The sequence below is a fragment of the Pinus tabuliformis genome, chromosome X (assembly GCF_031772625.1).
Source record: "Pinus tabuliformis cultivar Carrire ecotype Pingquan chromosome X, CPIR1, whole genome shotgun sequence".
Classification (NCBI taxonomy): Eukaryota; Viridiplantae; Streptophyta; class Pinopsida; order Pinales; family Pinaceae; genus Pinus; species Pinus tabuliformis.
The window spans coordinates 526468343-526485297 of NC_142308.1; the positions used below are offsets into that span (position 1 = coordinate 526468343).

At 37.8% G+C, this 16955-nt stretch overlaps 2 protein-coding genes across 2 annotated transcripts; both read right to left on the minus strand.

Moving 5' to 3' along the window:
* Positions 1–1217: 1217 nt before the first annotated feature.
* LOC149141019 (uncharacterized) lies at positions 1218–6991 on the minus strand. The gene is made up of 3 exons (XM_089451299.1): positions 6099–6991; positions 4541–5923; positions 1218–4461 (listed from the first exon to the last, which is right to left on the minus strand). Exons 1-3 carry the CDS (start codon positions 6705–6707, stop codon positions 1348–1350), a joined length of 5106 nt encoding a protein of 1701 aa, XP_089307425.1. The 5' UTR covers positions 6708–6991; the 3' UTR covers positions 1218–1347.
* Positions 6992–7544: 553 nt separating this feature from the next.
* On the minus strand, positions 7545–13921 carry LOC149141020 (Pentatricopeptide repeat (PPR) superfamily protein). Its single transcript, XM_089447356.1, has 2 exons — positions 13573–13921; positions 7545–10383 (listed from the first exon to the last, which is right to left on the minus strand). The coding sequence occupies exon 2, from the start codon at positions 10329–10331 to the stop codon at positions 7641–7643; it is 2691 nt and encodes an 896-aa protein (XP_089303482.1). The 5' UTR covers positions 10332–10383; positions 13573–13921; the 3' UTR covers positions 7545–7640.
* Positions 13922–16955: the final 3034 nt, after the last annotated feature.

Genomic DNA, 16955 nt, shown 5'->3' on the forward strand with positions numbered 1-16955 from the left:
ACCTTGACAGCCAAAATCCAGGTCAAAACATTAATTGGCAAAAGAAGAATATAAGGGTGAATATAAGAATATAAGTGCCAATAGATGGCATCAGCGCATATAGAAGAAGTACCAAAGGTTGAGACTGCCAGCAAGCAGGATATGAATGGTGAAGCCCTAATAATGTCAGGGGCCAAACCAGAAGGTGGGAAATGGTGCTGAATATCCCAGAAACCTGCCCACCTGGAAAGAGAAAAGAAGAACATGGGCAACCACCATAGCACACAATCAAGCTGGAATTTGGAACAGAAACTGAAATCAAGATCTGAAAACTCAAACGACCAAACCCTAGAATAATATGCTCTGAGATTTGACGTAGCATATAAGTGTCTATAAGTGGCCTTACAGGCAAAAATGATTACAGGGTTCTATAAGCCTTACATATTGTAACAGGGATATTAGAGCTGTAAGTTCTGAGTTGGCCTGTGAGCTGTAAATCATTTTGAGGGTCATTAGTGCCATATAGCACAGCATCACACTATTGTACTCTTCCGTATTCTGCATTATTAAATTAAAGCAAGTTCATGTTGTTCTGCTATATGTGAATTCCTGTAAATCAATGGTAACAGTTTTCTCTAAATGGTGACAGAAGATAAAATTCTAAAAGTATAAATTCTTCCGCTGCAAGATATATGCTAATTTCTAACATGGCGTCAGAATCCTTTGATATCTGACCCTGAAATTTCTAACAGTTTTTAGTTTTGAGCTCTAATTTAACTACAAGTTTGACAGATCATAGCTAAGTATTTTAATAGTTAGATCCAAACATTAGTCCATTAATATTGGTCGGTCAAGAGATCCACCAAATAAAGCATCATTTGAAGTTAAGTATACCAATTCTCGTGTAGGCACCCCTTTGAAAACTATATTCAAATCAAAGAATTTCTTGACCTGGACATTTAATGGGTAAGTATTAGACGAAAACCAATAGGGCATGGCCAACTACAAAGATTGCAGAGTTGTCAATCGTAATAGTTGACCTCTAAATATTACTATGGGCATATTTTGAATCTCGTTTGTATTCTGCATATCTATGGATGTCTCTCATTTCCTTAATGGTCTACTACTGAATAGTGAATCCTATGGATGAAGGAGTTTATTTTGGTCAGACTGCAGGTTCATGAAGCATAACCCATCTAGTGTTACTCTAAAGTGATATGATAAAACCCGCAACAAACAAAATAATAAACTTTATAAAACAGGTTTTATATGATATATCACACCAATTTCAACAATCAATGGCACTCTGGCATTACCTCCTTGGGTTGTTTAATTTTAGGATAAGTCCATCCACTCATAAGATCAATACTAGGCAACTCTAACCCTTTTGAAATTTGAAGCATCAAGTTGACTTAATATATCTTGAAAAGAGAGCTCCACACTTCTCAAGACCTCTTGCGTCCTGGAAGAATCATGTGCTAAAAGAGAGAGCAAGCAGCCATATTCTTCCTTTAAGTGCTTCAACTGAGCGTGTTGTTTCAACAATTTGGAAATCTGGTCATCTGCCCTTGAATGAGCTTCTCTTAACTCTTCAGTGCATGCAGCCAGATCATCCTTGATTTTTTGTATCTCATGGTCACTTTCTGTTTCTACTGCCTTTTTTGCATTTGAAAGTGCTGAGATTTTGTTTTCTGCATCTGCTAGCTCACTCTCAAGGGAGTGCACCCTTTCAAAAACCTTATCCAACTTAGTGGCTAGTATGTTAGCTTCTCCTTTGAATTTTGTAGCTTCTTGTTCAGCAAAACCTATCTTTTGCTGTAGTTCATTCACTGATTTACCAAGCCAATCAATTTTCTTGACCGGATCCTGGTATAAAACTTCACCTGTAAAGTCAATAGTGTTTAATGTCTTCGTTATACTCTGTCTTGTATTGTTGCTATCAAGTAACTTCTTCTCTAGCTCGGCACAATGACTTTTTAAGGAAAATACATCTGTTTCTAGACTTTCAAAGCGCTCCAGCTCACTTGACAACTCGCTGATTCTCTGCTTATGTTCATTAATCACAGAGTCATCCAGAGATTGTTTCAAATTTTCTTGTTGTTGAGCTAACCCTTTTCCTTTTTTCACTGCCATAGTCAGTTTCTCCCTTATTACTGATGATCTCTCTTCTGCCTCCTCAAGCTGTACCTGTAAAGCATCCTTTTGTTTTTTCACTGTCTCTAGCTCTTCAGCCATTATTCTATTTTGTTGTATATGACTTTCTATCTCTACTCTATGTGATGCCACTGCTAAATAGACTTCTTCTTGCTTTTTAGTCATTTCCTCAAGTTCTGTAGTTTTTGTGGTCATTGCAGCCTGAAGACCCTGAAGCTCCATCATCTTTGCATCACCACTTTCCTTGAGCTTTTCAACTTCTTCAGATAATTCATTTAGCTTTTCTATGAGTTTCTTGATACATCCTTCGAGATGCTCCCCATTATTGCAGAATAAAGATAACTCCTGTAGATCTTGATCTTTCAATGTTTCAATAACCATATCCAATAGTCTCTTCATACAGTCTTCTGCAATTAAATTCCTATCAGCAATGCTTGATTCCACAGGGGACTCACTCATAGGTTGATCAACAAGATCATTGCATAAACTCTCTTTCCGGGATGCATCTTGAACTGCTTGCTCGTTTAGAGATTCAAATTTAGAATTAAGCTCCTCGAGGCTTTTCACATATTCCTGTTTTTCATAGTTTACTTTCAAGAGATTTTCCTCTAGGCTTTCTATTCTCCTTTTCGAGTCCTCCACTTCAAAGGCAGATAAGTCAGCAATTCTTTGAGCATTCTCAATTTCATGCTTAAAACAAGCTGCATCTTGTTGGGCCTGCGTTAGTGCTCTGCTGAGCCATTCAATCTGAAATTCTGGATCAGTATTTCGCATAGATGTTGGCATATCAACATTCTCAAGGATTTGTTCCCATCTTTGAATAAGATGGTTCCTTTCCAACAAAGTCTTCTCCAGTATATCTGACTGCTCAACTACACTACGGTATTTATTTTGTAGTTCCTCGTACTCTTCTTTTAGATCTTCAAGATGACTCTTCCCAGTTTTGTCATCATCCACACTTGTTTCAGACATAGTGTTATTTACTCCAAGAGATGATTTTGCAAGCCACTCAACTTTATCAATTATTTCTTTGGAGTGGATTGCCTCTGGCAAATTCATCTCCCCAAAGACATTTTCAATTTTCTGAAGAAGTGAGTCCTTGTTAGAAACTGATTCCCGAAAAGCACTTGCAGAATTCTGAATATCTTCTAGCTCTAATTCCAGTGCTTTAACACGCTTAGAAGCTTTCATTTCAGTTTCATGCAATGTATCATTTTTCTTCTGCAATTCCTGCAAACATTTTTCTAGCTCATTGGACTTGTCCACTAATGATTGTCTTAGTGTATTGCGTTCCTGAACCAATCCTTTTCCTTTAGCGATGGCCAGACTAAGCTTTTCTCTCACTGATGACAATTTGCTTTCTGTCTGCTCAAGCTCAGTTCTCATTTTGCTGTTATCCATGCTCATTTCTTTAAGATTCTCGTCAAATTTACATAAACGGTCCTTCAGTTCCTTAATTTCTTCTTCATGCTGAGTTTTAATTGAATACATTACGTTTACTTCTTCATTTAACTGGTCTACTTCCTTTTCTTTGTAACTGAAGACTTCTGTGAGGAACACATCCAAAGAAAGTGTAGGTTTTTTTTCCAACAAGTTTCCATAATTAGAAGCAAGCTCAAGTAAGCATTTATGAACCAGGTTTACTTGTGAAAAAGCTACCTTATACTCCTCAATAAGAAAAAGGAGGCTTGTCTCCAGATAAGACATTCTCTCCGAGCAAGGAACAGATGCCAAAGTCTCATCTTGAATGACTTCCTCAATGGCAGCTATTAACTTCTCTATGGTAGTGTCAAACTGGTGTTTCAAGTCAGAATAAAATTCTGAAGAAGCTTTCATTAATGTTTCCTTTTCTGAAAGAGATTTTCTAAGGGCATCTACCTCCAAATGTAAGGAATCTCTTTCATTTGCATTTTGGGCTGCTTGAAAAGCCATTTCAGTGCATTTTTCATCCAGTACTGTGCACTTACCACTAATCTCTTCAAGTTGGGCACATTTCTGAGATAGCTCAACTAACTTAACATTCATATCTTGAATATCTTGGTCCTTTGAAAACAAAACAGACTCAAGTTCTCTTATAGTGGGTTCAAACTGTGATCTTTCATCCAATGCTTTCTGCAAATGTTTCATGAACTTGCTACAGTCAGCGACCAGGATGTCCAATGCCACAAAAGATTGCATGTTTTCTTCTCCAACTTCACTGGACTCTGCATGCCGCAGACGATCAACTAGCTCTTCACTATGCTCAGTCATCCTCTCTTGCTGCTGGACCAACTTTCTAAGCTGATCATGGATAATAGCAAGTTGTTGTATAGCTGAATCTCTCTCCCCCTGCATCACAGAAACTCCTTAGTTTTTCAAATGAATTCTGCATTTCTGAAATCTCTAAACTATGGAATTCAAATATTACCTGCAAGATTGTACATTTTGCAAGCTGTTTTACTGTAAAACTCACAGCAGTAGCAAGCTGCAAATCAATATTTGAAATTTCTGATTCATTAATAGATTTAGATGGTTGAATGGTTTCCTCAATGTTTTCTGCCTTATGAACTGTTGAATTTTGACAATCAGTTTTCTGAACACCCAATGATGTTTCTTGGTCAGTATACTCTCCATGCAATGGTTCTGTTTGACTCTGCAACAAAGCTGAGTCGCATCTTGCCTCAGGGATAGGTAGAAAGCATTCACCCTCTACCTCTGTTAACATATGTCTATGCTTGCACACATTGCTTGCAAAATTCATATTTTCTGATGTAGCTTTATGAAGCTCAAGTACCATATCTCTCAATTGCTTATCACGTTCTGATTTTTCATCTTGCCTCCTTGATAAATATTCCTTGCAATCATATAGCTCTGCAGAAAGTTTGGCATTCTCCTCAGAGAATCGATTCCTTTCTTCTTCATGTTTTTGGTGGAAATCAGCTTCTTTTTTCATTTGCTCCAGCTCAGCTCTCACTACATGAAGATCTTCAGATAGCTCTGCTCTCTCATTTTCTAATTTTTTGACCAAGACCTTGAATTCATCAAGATCATTCATCGCTTTAACCTTTTCAGCCTTTATTTCATGCATTTCATCACTAAGTTGAGATATTTGACCATTAAGTTCATCAGCTTTCTCTGCTTCAAGATCCTCTAATTTCTGTCGCAGAGTCTTAAAATCAAGTGGACATTGATTCCCATTCTTTGTCAAATGTTCCCCATCTGTTTGAGATATCTGGGGTTTCTCTTCCAACAAACCAGTTGCTTTTTCCAAGTCTTCAATGTAAGTCACTTTTGTCTCAGAATCACTGGCAACTGCAAGTGTACCTTTCTGTTCAATGGAATCATGAAGATTCTGCTGTGTAATTTCCAGGGTTTTGCTTTGCAGCTGGGATCTCAAGTCATCCGAGGTATTTGCCATTTCTAATTTCTCCTGTTCCAAGTCATGAGCCATCTGTCTCAATTGCTCTTGTTCTACAAGTAGTGAAGCGGGTTTTTCAGCTTCTTCACCGCATGCATAAAGTTTTGATAACTGACCTTCCTTCTCAAGAAAATTACCCTTCAGAAGAAAACTAGACTCTTCCAGACTTGCACTTCTACTTTCCGTCAGATGGTCAAGCGCATCCACAAAGGACTCGTCCATGCTCATATTCCTGTTCTTGTCACCTTTGAAGTGATGTAGGGTATCAACATGAGAAGGCTGTGAACTGCAATTTTTTAAAAATGCAACAGGTATATCCTCACTACACTGTCCAGCTCCCCGTAGCTCTCCATGTTCATCATTTTTCAAGTCCAGAACTGGAGACCTGACTTCCTGCAAAACCCTAACCAAAACAAGGTGAGCTTATAAATGAATAAAGACATCCTCAGTGCCCAATATATAAGAAAATCAAAACAGCAAACGAGTTTATTTCATCCCCTGCAGCAACTTTGTCCTCCAAATGAGCTTTTTGGCTCTCTTAAGAGCCTTCAGAAAAATTTAGATTTACCTGTTCTAATTCATTTGCATTATCAAACTCAAGAATTGCAAGCTCAACATCGGTGCTCTCCAGAGCGTGTACTTGCTCTTGCAATTTAGGATCTCTGTATGGCATGCTATCTTCATCTTTTCCCAATTCAGAAAGTGAATTCCCTATACCACTGTGTTCAGGTGCAAGATCTCTAACAGCATAAACACTAATTGATTCCCCTTGTAAGGAAGGAGAGTCCATATCATTGGTGAAGCTTGAAGGAGAACTATGTACGGCTACATAAGCTTCCAATCCCTGCTCTACCAGCACTTCTCTACCTTTGGAACCTTCCTCCTCTTCCCATGAAGCAGACACAATTGAACCATCAGGCCTAGAGGGACAACTGTCATCCCTGGAAAGACCATCAACTACCAAATTAATATTCTCTGCTCCCCCAGACTGATCAACCACCAAATTAATATTCTCTGCACCCCCACGCTGATCAACTACCAAATTAATATTCTGTGCACCCCCAGACTGATCAACTACCAAATTATTATTCTCTGCACCCCCAGACTGCTCTCCCATGGCAATTTCTGTCTCCACAGCACTACAGGACTTCAAATTATCACTGGTGTCTGATAACATTGGTAATACTATATCACCTGGCTCAGAATTGGGTGTCTTCCCTGGATCTGAAGCATTTTGCCCAGATAACACATCGTCCCCAATTTAATGTCCTGCCGAGGAATGCATAATCGAGAAGATGAAACTATTCGATGCCAAATGAAACGCCCAAACCGTTTGGGCAACCCTTTTGAATCAACGATCAACGGCTGAAATTGTTGCAATCGTCTAACATATAATCGTGTGGCTTACAAGATGACAGGTAAGCAGAGAGGGGAGTTGATCTCAGAGGGAACACCTTACGGCGTAATAAGGAAAAAGGTAACACAAACAGTTATCAAGTTACAGAGAATTAACATATTCATTGCCCTATTGAATTCTCAGCAGACTATTGTATATGTTTCTTGTGAATTCAGTGAGATCTGCCAGAACATCAAACATACAAATTTATTTTGTAAACTTGAACAGCAAATGAAGGGCGTAATTGGTTTTTTCTAGATTGGAAAAATCTCAAGCTTCCAACATTATTGTTTAGAGATCTTCTCGAAGGAAATGAAAAGATGTGAAAATTAATCCAAAAACAATTGAATTTATATTCTTTCAATGGAGTATGGTGTTGTAACACGCTGGAATCATCATCTGATCATAAAAAAAACAGAGATTGTATTCCAATGAACACTGTTTTGCTTGATTGGCTATCAAACACTATCCTATGGTAGAAAATTGAAAATAACAATTCGATCCCCTTAGAACCCAATACATTTCCTTTCCTATGTTTAAGAAAAAAGCCTCAGCTTGAAAATACATCAAGAAATTCCAACTTCGTGCAATTAGAATGGGACATCTCTTTATCGGAATTGATATGTAATCTAGCAGGATTTACCATCAAAATTTTCCCATCATTGCTGGATTATAAAAAACTAGCAAACAGTAAACGTGTTTATATCATTTGTATCAAATCGTGGATGTTGGGCCACTTAGGCCTAAAAGAGCTCTACTGTTGTCATCGAGTGAGATTTTAAGATCATAACCTACGTATATCATTTCATTAAGAAGTTCATGTGCCTCACCTTCTCTTCCTTGGAAGCAAAGACCCCTAAGAATTTTATTGCACACTGGAGACTTTAACAAAATACCTCTCTCCAATGATTCCCTAAACAATTCTACAGCCACCGTTAATCGGCCATCCTCACAAAGACCAGTAAGAAGCAACACATATGTAGATGCTGTGAGATCGAGATTATGTTCTTGAACAATACCTAAAAGTTTCAATGCATCATCCAATCTCCCAGCTTTGTATAGGGCAATTATTATAATACAATATGCTCCAGAATCTGCAGCATCTTGCATCATATCCATCTTCACCGCAGTTCTGAAAGCTTCAACTAAATTTCCTTCTTCAAATAATTTCTGGATCAACTGAATAGTGCAAAAGTCTTGATTATTTATACCAGATCTCTGAGACATATGATTAATCCAGAGCTGAAAAACCTGTGATAGTCTACCTCTGTGAGATAGCGATATCATAAGCGTCTTGTAAGTTGCCACATTGGGATTGCATCCTTTTCCTGCCATCTGATTAAACAGAGTAAAGGCATCCTCATCTCTGTTAGCTCTGCAAAGGCCTTTGATTAGTATGTTGTATGTATATACATCTGGCCTGTAACCCTTGAGAAGCATTGCTTTGAAAAGCTTTAAGGCTCCTTCTAATTTGTCTGCCTTGCAGAGGCCATTCATGAGTGTATTGTAAGTAACTGTATCTGGCATGACACCGCTTTCTATTAATCTCCTAACAAGCTTATATGCTCTAAGGATTTCGCCAGAGTTACAGAGGCGCTCAACTAAAGCTTGAAAGTCGGCACCATCTGCAATGGAGTCACTGCCTTGGGTAATACTCAGAAACAAAGACGGATTGTTTCCCATCTCCATTTTGTGGAACAGAATGAATGCTTTCTCCACTTCACCAGCATTACAAAGGCCATTAATGAGTATGTTATAAGTCATAACAGTTGGAAATAATCCAATCTTTGTCATTTCATCAAATATCCGATGTGCCTCATCTACAAGCCCCTCCTTGCATAATCCATGAATCAGAGTTGTATACGTAACATCATCTGGAGGACATCCTTTCTGAGCCATTTCTAATTTGAGGGAACAAGCATTATCTATTTGTCGAACATTGCAGAGGCCCTTGATCAGAGTGTTATAACAGTATGTATCAGGAAGACATTGATTTGCTGTCATTACAGTCAGAAGTTCAAAAGCTTTGTCGATATTGTCAGTTTTGCAGAATTCATCTATCATCAGTGTGTATGATACCAGATTCGGAGTGGGCTGACCCTCAAACCAGTCTCTAAAGTACTTGCGGGCCTCCTCCAATTTTCCAGCTTTGAAAAGACCATGAATCAGGGAATTATAAGTATATGCATCTGGGCAAATATTTAATTCCTCCAGTGAATGAAAAAGCTCAAAAGCTCGATCTACATTTCTGGCTTTGCACAAACCATCGATCATGGCATTGTATAACACGATGTCTTTAGAACAATTATTTTCCTTCATCGAACCCAAAAGCTTGCTGGCCTCATCTATTTTCCCTCCCTGGCAAAGACCATGAAGGACACTTGTATAAGTCATGGTATTGGGAGTAATTCCTTTGGCAATCATTTCATCAAAAAGTGCAAGGGCATCCTGCACCTTACCTGCTTTACAGAGACCATCGATGAGGATGTTGAAAGTGTACAGGTTAGGCCGGCAACCTACTTTCAACATCCGGCGGTAGAGAACATTTGCTATCTGAATGGCTTGGTGGGTTAAAAGAATGCTAATGAGAGCGTTCCAGGTGAAGGTGTCAGCTTTGCAGGAGAATTTATTCATCACAGTAAACGATTCTATTGCTTTCTCCACCATACCCGCCTTCGCATATGCCGACATCAGAGAAATAAAAGGTGCAACGGAAATTTTCTTCCCTTCTCCTTTGATTATTTTCAGTACCTCCCAAGCAGCCTCAAATTCTTTCCTTTCCCGCAAAATGGCAATCATCAAATTGTGCAAATCCCGATTATTTTTCAAGTGCTTTGTCCGCACAGCCCATAGGAAGAATCTGAAAGACAGCCTTACATCTTTTTCACTCTCCATTACCTTAATCGCAAGCCCTACAGAAACAGCAGGAGCTAATTGATCAAGAAACGCATCGACTTCGGATCCTCCACGTTTCAGGATTCTCTGGATTTCATTCGAAACAGCCAAATAGTGGACCGAGAAACTCGAACCCTGCCTATTCTCTTCCAACTCGTGGACCGAGAAACTCGAACCCTTCCTATTCTCTTCCAACTCAGAATCATCCAAAGTAATAGCGCCCATATGCCCACCACCATTTTCGATCAGCTCTCCACGTTCGGCCCTATCTAATTTTTCATTTTCCTTCACAGCCGGTGTTTCCTCGGGCAGTTTCCGCCTGCTTCTGATCCTTAGCAGCCAGCGACTGGTACTCCGAAACCATAGATCTCCATTTCTAAAAAACCCAAAAAACTGTGCTAGAATTCCACCTTCTGACTCCCATTTCCCAACTCCGAAATCTGGAAACTTTGACTTCCTTTCCTGGATTGATTGCAAAAATACCGACAATAACCTTGAAATCCCCCTCATGGGATCTCCCCAATTTTCCTGGCAAGACCCAAAACATGTATGAATACATGCCCTACAACGAGTGATGGAATTTGACGGGCAATTTGCCCGTCACGAGCTATTTTACCCGTATTTAACGTTTGAAAAATTGAAGTGACCGTCTTTTGTGACCTGCGTTAAAGTTTATAAAACGTTGTTTCGACGGTTTGTTTTTAACCCAAAACGTTCTTAAGACTTTATCTTAAGCTGTTGAATAATTAGTACGGTTTATGCTTAAGCTTTTTTCAATTTTAGTAATAATTAAGTGAAACATATGATTGTATTAGAAATTTACTTATAAGCTTTATTCAATTTTACTAATAATTAATTTGAAATATATGATATTTACTTATAAACTTTATTCAATTTTATTAATAATTAATTTGAAATATATGATTTTTTTAGAAATTTACTTATAGTTAAAAAAGTCAAAGTTTGTGTTTTATCCAATTTTGTTAATACTTAATAAGTGATATCTATTTTTTTTAATTTATTTTATAGTTAAAAAATTGAAAATTTGTTTATAGTTTAAACAATCAATTTTGTTATCTAATTTTTCATTGTTATTCAATTTTGCCAATAATTAATTCTAGATTTATGATTTACTCATAGTTCAAAATTGGCTTATAACTAGCATAGACCCATTTTAACTCCTGATCACCAAGCATTGAGGTGGTTCAAATCTCTCAAAATGCAAGTGTAAAACTTGAGGAAAGATTTTCACTTCAAAGAGATTTGATTCCTCTAGGTTCTCGGTAGATCTTGAATTAAATGGATCTATCTATCCCACTATTAATTCAAAAGTCACTAACATCACACCAAAACTAAATGCAGATTACTAAAATAGAAGTTAGGAGCAAATTAGCAATACGACACGGATATTAATAGATGAAAGTTGAAATTTCTTCATTTGTTTTGAATTTGCTGCCTAATTTGTCCCCCTGGGACCCACCAAAACCAAGATGAGCTAGAGAAAGGCTCATTGGTGCACCACAAACTAAGCGATGGGGCTTAAATGAGAAGGAGAATGCAAAGCCATGCACACCATAGCTACCAAAAGTGAAGATCCTCGAGTTTCCAAATGCGAAGGTACAAAATGTCAATGAAGATGTTTTCCAAGAGGTGAACTATAAGCCCATGGAAATTTTTGTAAATCGTATGTTGTGGAACACCACACTTACTATGTGGGGGTGGGAGCATGGTGATGCTAGTTCATTTCCTCTAGGAGATCAAGGGCGAGATGGTAGTTCTCCAGTTGTCGTTGTAGAGCTGAACCTGGTGGTCCCAACCATGAAGTGCAATAGGCCATCAATACTCTACAAGACCAAGTGAATAGACATTGTATAGGATTCCTCGACACCTCAACTAATAGAAGGTGCGTGCACAGTGCAAGGGAAATTTGAACCCTTCACATCAAAAAGGTTTTGGGTAATTTGACCCTTTAATCTTCTAACCCTCATGGGTACCACCAAATGTGAAATGGGCTCAACAAGCTCTGAATATCTTCAAGGGACAAGCGTAGAGAGAGGACCAATCATTTGGAGAGAAGCCAAAGGAACCATCACTAACCTTCTTATCTACAATAGGCAGCGACATGCATTTCTCAATAAACATTAGAGAATAATTGTGGTGGTAGTGGGAGCAGGAGGATGTAGTGGCTTAGTCCCTCAAGTGATGGGGGTCACAGGATGGGAGTTGTTGAGAAGAGGCTACTAGATTTAATTTATGTAAATACCCTTTGTTCATCATAGGTATATATATTGATTACCTTTGTTCATTATATGCAATGTTTAAATCTATTCTTGAAAATTCACGTTTTCTTATCTTCTTCCATTTTGTATACTGCTAATCGCTTCTCCATTTAAACATAGCAGAGTAGAAAGGAACATTACTATAGAGCAAGGCATAGAGGGTCGTCGGTTGTTGAGTTGAGTTCAATTCCATTGTACATTACTGATTTGTCTTTCCTTTTCTTATTATGCTTCTTTCTTTTGTTGATGCTTTTGCTATGTCAATGGTTATTTCTCTGTTCTTGTTCTTGCTTGTATGTTTTTGTGGAATTTGGGTTTTTTTGTTTTACTTTGATATTGGTGTTTTTAAAGTTTTTTATTGTTTACATTAGGTATTGTATGAGAGGGGAGGTGATAATTTCACTAGTTAAATACTATAGTGGTGGTTTTTGTACATTCCACATTATGTGCAGTAGGTAAAAGATGTATGCATTGTTACTTTTGGGTTTTATTTTAATAAATAATTATGTTTGTGTTTATTTTAGTTCATTTGTTTAATAATATTTTATGTATATGTAGGTGTAGAAAAATTGTGTAGCAGCTCCTCTAAAGACGTTGTATTGTGATAAGGAAAAAACCTATTGAGTCATTAAAATTACTTTCCTATGATTCACACTCGGCTTAATGTAGAGTCCTCAAGTTCAAGCGGTGAAATAAGTTATGTTGTATTAGAAGGTAGAATATTTATTATGGAACCTAATTGAATAAAATGAAATCCAACAACTTTACTTTATTTGATCTTCTCCTTGAAGGGTCTTTCTATTAGATAGTTATATCATACTTAACCAAATCTTAAGTCGCCTCCCCTGCTCTTAACCAAGTTTTAAATCTCCTTTCCTCAGGTCTTGACTGTCCTCTGTAGGGGCCACTACTTGAAATGAACCTCTCTCTCTTTATTTTCCACAAATAAGTTACATTCCATGGAGATGATGAGGATATTCCTTTGATGGATTGATATTTCCCAATAGTGATGGCTAGAGTTGGTTTGTAAATAAAATATGGTTGGGAGGTCTATTGATTTTTTTTGGGTGAAATTCTAGGTAAACAACCGTTGAAAAAAAATGTGCATGAAAATATAAACACATGGATGAGAGTAATACTAATATTATTGTTGTACTAACAAACACATACAAACAATTTGATTTATGGGTTATGAAGATTTTGCTGTGAGTTTCCTCGGGATTCAATAAGTCATTTCTATGTTAGCGTCATTTTATTATTATGATAAATATGTAAAAAAAATAACATCATTATGTTATTGAAGGGTAATTTTTTAATCAAACTTTATTGGTAAAGGGTTAATTTATTATTAAAACATCATTCTTGAAGGGTAAAATTTTAAACATAACGTTTTTTGATGGGAAGTATAAAGACCCAAAACGTCAAAAAAAATTTGTCTGACGGGTACAAAAGAATCCAAATTCCAACCCTGCCTACAACCTTCTTCTGTTGCTTCTGCATATGCTGCTCATTTTGTTGTATCCCTCGTTCAACCCCCATTCATTTCCTTTACTTGGGTTTAATGTGAGAAGCCAAGAAACACTTGCAAATGAATACACTGCACCTAAGGATGGGGATGACGCTAAAGATTCTGCCATGCTCCATGAAAAAACGCCCATATTGCAAGTAGAACAAATGCCTATATTGATTCTCATTGTTGGGCATATGGCTTGCTACTGTTTGAATTAAATCCAAATGACATTGCTTCTGTAGTATAAAAATTTGCTGAGACCATCAATATCACTGAGTTGGGTACTTACTGTATATTTGTGGAAGGCAGTAAACTCCCTGAAAATCTCCTGCAGACGATCAGACGAAGTGTGTAAGTTCCTTCTTTCCACACCAGAGAAGTAGGCTTGTGGTCCGGCACGTGATGGCTCTGCCGAATGAGCGATAGCGTCGTTGTTGATTGGTCCTGTGTTTGAGCTCTCAGACATTAATGGGCTATTATAGTTTGCTTGGTGTTTCATAGGTAGATGGATTTGCCTTGCGTTTTACTTGGAAATGGAGGTTGGGTTTTAGCATTTTGCAACCCACATGATTTCCTGCTGCATCAAGAGAGGCGCTTTCTGCAGTTGAAAATCTACTTTTTTTCACAATCACATGCGTCAAAATAGAAGTAAAGGTAAAGGCTGGTCGAGATAAAAATAAAAGAATTCAAGATTGATTGATCTTCATGGGAAGAAATTCAAAACCTACGTTTATTTATTTATTTATTTGAAGATACAATAAAAATATATTTATATTAACAATGTTTACAAATATAAGTTAATTTTGGGTGGAAATGGAGTAAGAGGTGTTGTTACTTAGATTTAAATAAATTTAACTATTTAAAAAAACTTAAGTCTTGATTTTAATGGGTTAAAAGGTTATTGATTCGAGTTTTCATGCCTTGCTTAAAAGACTTGCTTGGGTATTCTAATAGGTATCTCGATGGAAAAGTTGGTGCCACATGGAAAGGACAAGTCGCTTTATGGCACTGGTCAAATATGGATTGGTACTGCAAACCATATGTTGGTAAAGGTGGCAGTAGTGAAGGATTTTTGTCAATTGTTATTAACCTTTGCCTTGTCGGTCCATGTGCTTGCAAATAGTGAGTTTATTACCTCCTTATGGAGTGGTTTCAATCATTTTCCAAGCTTTCATTTGAGTTTGGATGTAGTTTCAAATTTTAAAGTTAGGGATTGCTGATCCTAAGAGTTTCAAGGTTGGTTTACTTTCTTAGTGGTGGTTAGTTTAAAGGGATATTTTTTATTGTGGTTTTCATCATTCTTTATGTGAAGCTGGTTGATAGCTTTATTGTCTGTGAGCCACAATGCTTCAAAGAGGTTTTGAATTTGGGATAGATGGTGGCTTTTGTGTATCTGAAAAACAAAAACAAAAACAAAAAAACATCCTAAGGTTTTGTTGCTACTAGGGATTATCAAACCTTCTTGCGCTTAGACTCAAGCAAAGTATCCACACAAAGTTAACAAGATGTCAAATGATGTTAGTGGGGGAAGCCTTTCAAAAGCCAAAGTCATATCAAAGAGAAAAGGACGTCAATTAAGTTTGGGTTAAGTAACGATAAAGATGAGTGTGGTCATCGAATTGGGTTCTGAGGCTTTGGTTGGGCAATTCCAAAGGAACGACAATGGGAAAATATCCTTGGAGGGGTGGATGAAAGAGCTATGGGAACCTTATTTAGGTTATCTTTTGAAACTATTTGTCCTTGTTCATCATTACATGGGATTTACTTTCATATCAAAGGATGATGCTAAGAAAATCATGGGAGATTGCTAGAAATGGGGCTCTGCATTTTACTTTCTTGGGCCTTGGTATTCGTTCTTCAATCCATGTACAAAAAATATGATTATATAATAAGTGTGGGTGAATTTTTCAGACCTCCTGACAGATTTTTAGTCAATTGGAGGTTTATGAGATGGGAAACCCTCTTAGCTCTCTCTTGGAAGTAGACATGAACTTCATGGAAACGTGTAACACTCCCCTCCCCACATTTACCCGCTTTTACAAGCGCGGGTAAACATGAAGTGGAGTGCTACTATGACCTAGCCCTACCTCCTAGTTCTAATTAAGGAAGTGGGGCCTACAACTAAGACTTACTAACCTTCCTTAGGAACCACAAATCACTCAGAGGCTGAACAACCACCCCATGTGACCAGTCCCTGAGTTGGAACCCTTTTTCTCTGACCTTGACCTATAATCGCACCCTTAACACTCCTTGCATGGTTGTGAGCCTCCAATCGCACTCACAAGCCTTTCTCCATGTGGTTATGACCTTAGACGCTCAGTTATGTGCTTGCAGTCCCAAATCTACGCCACTTTTCTAGGTTAGTCTCGAGACCATTGCCCATAACCTCCTGTAACTTTGCAGAATCACATTTGGTATGATGGAAAAGTTAATCATTCAAACTTGAATCAGAAACTTGACCTAGACTACCTAAAACACACTAGACATTTCGTCAAATATATGGTAAACATGTGAGCTACATGTCATGAATGCATATCTGAGTGTAAATCTTTGTGTTTTAGTTGAAAATCATAGAGAAGGTCTAATGACATCTCAAGTAGTTTCAACCACACTTGTTAACCCATGCGTTCATCAACCATTCATTAAGTTATCGAAGCATAACAAGAGCCATAGCTAGAGCACATCTTAAATCATGCTTATAACCAACATATCACCAAAATATTAACCATGATAGAACAACCATAGAATCCACATAATAACAAGTACAAGTGTTCATAAATCACAATAGGAAAATAACTCTTATTAACTTATGCAAAAACCAACCAAGTCAAGGACTTCCATGTACCACCCAACCATAGATTGAGCTTTACCATATCTTTCTTTCAGCCAATCACCCTCATGCCATATTCCAAGCATGAATGTGGGATCTCATTGGATAAACCAAGACATAATCAACCAAGGGAATCCAAAGGTTAAACCACCTCCACCCTCAAACTACTACAATCTCGCCAAACAGGTCAAGATATCACAAAACCAAAACAAGCTTGGATGCCTCATAGTTTCTTCACCATACCTTGAGGAATTTTCCTATCTCCACCCACCTATTGAGGGCTTCCCGGATAAAACCATCTCCACCCCTAACCCTTGGGAATTTTCCTGAGACCACCTCACCTGGTCCCAAAACCTTATGGCAATCTAAAGCTCAACCAAACCAAGAAATGAATCCCATCTCACCATGGCTATCCAGGAAATGGCAAGGCAAGGGTAGGTTGAAACCACTGTCGAATGAGGCAAAACCAATGCCAATGACAACAATGAGCCAAATAAGCAAATGCATGTACCATG

Excerpts from the sequence above, each read along its gene's own strand:
- LOC149141020 (XM_089447356.1), bottom strand. The coding sequence starts at position 10,331 with ATGAGGGGGATTTCAAGGTTATTGTCGGTATTTTTGCAATCAATCCAG.
- LOC149141019 (XM_089451299.1), bottom strand. The coding sequence starts at position 6,707 with ATGTTATCAGACACCAGTGATAATTTGAAGTCCTGTAGTGCTGTGGAG. Across the intron at positions 5,924-6,098 it reads ATGCAAATGAATTAGAACAG|GAAGTCAGGTCTCCAGTTCT; the intron begins GTAAATCTAAAT and ends AGGGTTTTGCAG. Across the intron at positions 4,462-4,540 it reads CAAAATGTACAATCTTGCAG|GGGGAGAGAGATTCAGCTAT; the intron begins GTAATATTTGAA and ends TCTGTGATGCAG.